General features: G+C 37.5%; 1 protein-coding gene across 1 annotated transcript; it reads left to right on the top strand.

Moving 5' to 3' along the window:
• Nucleotides 1-410: 410 nt before the first annotated feature.
• Nucleotides 411-1,367, top strand: LOC111458731 (cytochrome P450 71B20-like). Its single transcript, XM_023101521.1, has 2 exons — nt 411-716; nt 795-1,367. Exons 1-2 carry the CDS (start codon nt 714-716, stop codon nt 1,365-1,367), a joined length of 576 nt encoding a protein of 191 aa, XP_022957289.1. The 5' UTR covers nt 411-713.
• The last annotated feature ends 2,409 nt before the right edge of the window (nt 1,368-3,776 follow it).

The raw sequence follows: 3,776 nt of genomic DNA, 5'->3' as shown, positions 1-3,776 counted from the left end.
AAGGAATACAAGAGTAGAATACTACTGCTTTTTATTGTTTTTGGATTTCTGGGATGAATAACCTAGTGGAGGAGTATTTATACTGAGCCTAAACAATCTATATTTAACCAATCTAAATCTAGACCTACCAAATCTGAATCTTTCCCCTAAAATATTTACATCTTTTTCTCCTAAAATCTCTCCTAAAATCTCTCCTAAAATAAATATATTGGGCTCGTACAATAATTGGGCTTGACTCTATTGGACCAGTACAATTATTTGGGCTTGACTCTATTGGACTAGTACAATTATTTGGGCTTAAATAAAAAAAAATTTCACAAAAAAAATAAGATTCTATTGGGCTAGTGATGATATTTCAACAATTCTCTCACAGCTAATGGCTTTTGGGAATGGCTTTTGGGAATAACTTCAGAGGGGGTGAGCTAGATAATCACAATTTTCACCATGTTGTTCGAAGAGCCATAGTATGACTCTGATATTTCTCCGCGACTGACTACTTTCCCAGAGTGGGTTGGATTGTTGATTGGCTTACTGGCGTTCATGGAAGGTTGGAAAAGAGCTTTTTTGAGTTGGATGCCTTTTTCCAACATGTAATTGATGACCGCATCAACTTCCAGGCCACTTCTCAGAAAGAAGACAATATTATCGATGTTCTGTTGAAATCAGAAAAAGATGGATTGCGACTCAGTAGAGATTGCATCAAGGCACTTACAATGGTAACCTCAACTTATGAATAACTCCAATTGTAACTCATATATTTAACATTTTTTTGTTCTTGGTTGTGTATGTTTTAGAATATATTTCTAGGTGGAGTTGACACAGGAGCAGGGGTCATTGTTTGGGCCATGGCAGAGCTGATTAGGAATCCAAGGGTGATGAAAAAGCTACAATGTGAAATCAGAAACTGCATCAAACAAGATAGGGTGAAGGAGAGTCAACTCGAGAAGCTTGAATATCTAAAAATGGTTGTGAAAGAGGTTCTGAGGTTGCATCCTCCCATCCCGCTTCTTCCCAGAGAAACCATGTCTCATTTCAAGCTCAACGGTTACGACATTGATCCCAAATGTCATCTCTACGTCAACGTTTGGGCGATTGGGAGAGACGTGAATTACTGGAGTAACCCAGAAGAATTCTTGCGGGAGAGATTCATAGGAAATGATATCAATTACATAGGACAACATTTTGAGTTATTACCATTTGGAGCTGGTCGGAGAAGATGTCCGGGAATGAATATGGGGATCCTCGCAGTGGAGCTCACACTAGCTAATCTGTTGCTTTGTTTCGATTGTTGGACATGGAAGAGAATGGTGACCACCCCCAAGAGATCACCTCTCAAACTTATTCCAATTCGCCACTTAAGAGTGTAGCTCAGTTTTTGGATTCAACTCACTCAATCAGCAGATGGGAAAAATGAAGTGATATAATTGAATCAAATTATAAGACGTAATAAGAGAATCTTTAATTTCAGTTTGATGTTTAAGAATTATTTCCAAATTCATCGCACTCTTAACAAGTTCTTGTGGCTTTGTAAAAGAAATTTGTAGTGCTGGAGTTCTATAAATATATACAACTTCTCAAGGCTCTTATTCCAATACATATGAGGTTTCTCTAAATGTTTTGTTCTACATTTACTTCTGACATGAACTCCACCATCAATCAGAATACAAGAACTTGTATACTCTCTATTATAAATATCGTTCGGTATTACCAAGGTTTTTATACCAATAAATCCCAAACACAACAAAGTGCAGTGGTATTCTACAGAATGTCTTGTAATCTCTTCTCAATTGGTGTTTAATAAAGAGTGCGAGTGTTTCCCACAAAGGTCTTTAAGAATCTAGTATCAGAGCGAAGTTGGTATAGATTGTCTAATTTTTTAGAATTCTTAGTATACTTTGTGGTTGCAACTTTGTCTGATCTTCCACATCATATACGAATTCATGAGATTATTAGTGAGTGAGTTTCTTTGTGTCGTGAGTAGTCTGTGACTCTGCAAGTTTTATGTCGAAAGAACTTATTTGGTATTGCTGAAGTATAGCCAATACGATGAGTGATTTCCAAATCGTCAAAGAAATCAAGAAACTCAATGACAACATCTACAACACGTGGGTAACATGCATGATATCCTATTTACAGGAATGAGATCTTTAGGAGGTCGTTGATGGGAGTGAAACTACGCCGCTATAGGAGGATTCTAATGGCACCTTCAGCAAATGGAGAATCAAAGCACACAAATTAAATGTTTGCCTTGAAGACCACAATCAGAAAAGAAATGATAGAGCACTTTTGGGATGACAAGACATAGAAAGAAGCATGGAATACGTCCGTGATGCTTTAAGAAGAACGATACATGGCTATAACTTCTGGAGAACGACAATCTCACAATGTGACATGAGCATTGCTCAATACTTCCACAGAGTCAAGTCGATCTATTGGGAGATCGAAGTTCGTCATTGGAGAAGCTCGAATGAAGAGGATTATTATCCACAAATTGAAGAATATAGAAGTTTTGTTATTGCTATACAAAGATGACATGCTCAACCATCACTTGTAGAGTTTGAAAATTTGCTAGCCAGTCAAGAAGTCATGGTTAGACAAATGGGAGGCATCACGTTGAAAAGGGAGAAAAAGAGCTCTACACATGTAAAAGTTAGAGTAACAAAAAACCACGATGATACAAAAATTGTGACAAAGAAAGAAGACACCAAAGAACTGCACAACCTTGGAGAGCTCATCAGAACAACAACAAGAGTTCTCAAGGAAAGAGGTTTAAAGATATTTGCTACAATTGTGGGAAGAAGTGTCGCATGTTCAAGGATTGTTGGTCCAAGAAAAATTCTCGAAAGTAATGTGGCAACCTCCAAAAAGGAGATGGAGGATGAATGAGATGCAAAGATACGATGTATATAAAAAGATGAGCTAGCACTCATGGCGATGATGGGAGAGCATATCAATTACGAGAATGACTGGATCATTGATTTAGAATACTCAAACCACATGATTGACGATTAGAGCGAAGCAATGGAAGTAGGGTGGCCCTCACAGAAGGAAGTATTGCCAAACTTTGGCAACATTGAAAAAACTCTTCGATAGAAAACATGGGAGCAAACTGTACACATTTGTTTAAGTGTTGATGTGTCTGAAGATTCAAGTGATAATAATGTTAGTGAGCAAGAAGTGACTCAATCATGTGAACTCGGTGAAAATGAAATAACACCTAAACAAGTTAGACGATCAGAAAGAATCCAAAAGTCAAATCCAATGTATGTCAATATAACTATTATAGAATATGAAGTTAGAAGAGCCAGAGATGTATGGAGAAGCATCATAAAATACAGCTTGGCAACAGATAATGGAGGAAAAAATTATAGCTTTGGAGAAAAATCGAACTTGGGAACTAGTGCCAAGACTAGGAGATATCAAGCCCATCTCTTGCAAGGCTTACAAAATAATGTGTCTCTCGGATGGATCAATCGAGAGATACAAGGCTCGAACTGTAGCTCCAGGGTTCTCTCAACAATATGGACTAGACTATGATGAAACGTTTAGTCTAGTGGCGAAGATCACTATCATACAAGTTACTCCAGCACTTCGGTAAGTAAAGATTGGAAATGATGGCAGATGGATATAAAGAAGGCTTTCTTACATGGAGAGTTAGACAAGGAGATCTACGTGAACCAACCAAATAGATTTGAAAATGAAGTTGGAGTCATTAGACAATACACGCAAAGTCTAAAGAAACCTCATTTAAATGCGGCTAGACAGATCTTGCGATA

This window comes from Cucurbita moschata, unplaced genomic scaffold, assembly GCF_002738365.1.
Source record: "Cucurbita moschata cultivar Rifu unplaced genomic scaffold, Cmos_1.0 Cmo_Scf00021, whole genome shotgun sequence".
In the NCBI taxonomy this organism is placed as follows: Eukaryota; Viridiplantae; Streptophyta; class Magnoliopsida; order Cucurbitales; family Cucurbitaceae; genus Cucurbita; species Cucurbita moschata.
This window is presented reverse-complemented; position numbering and strand designations above follow the sequence as displayed.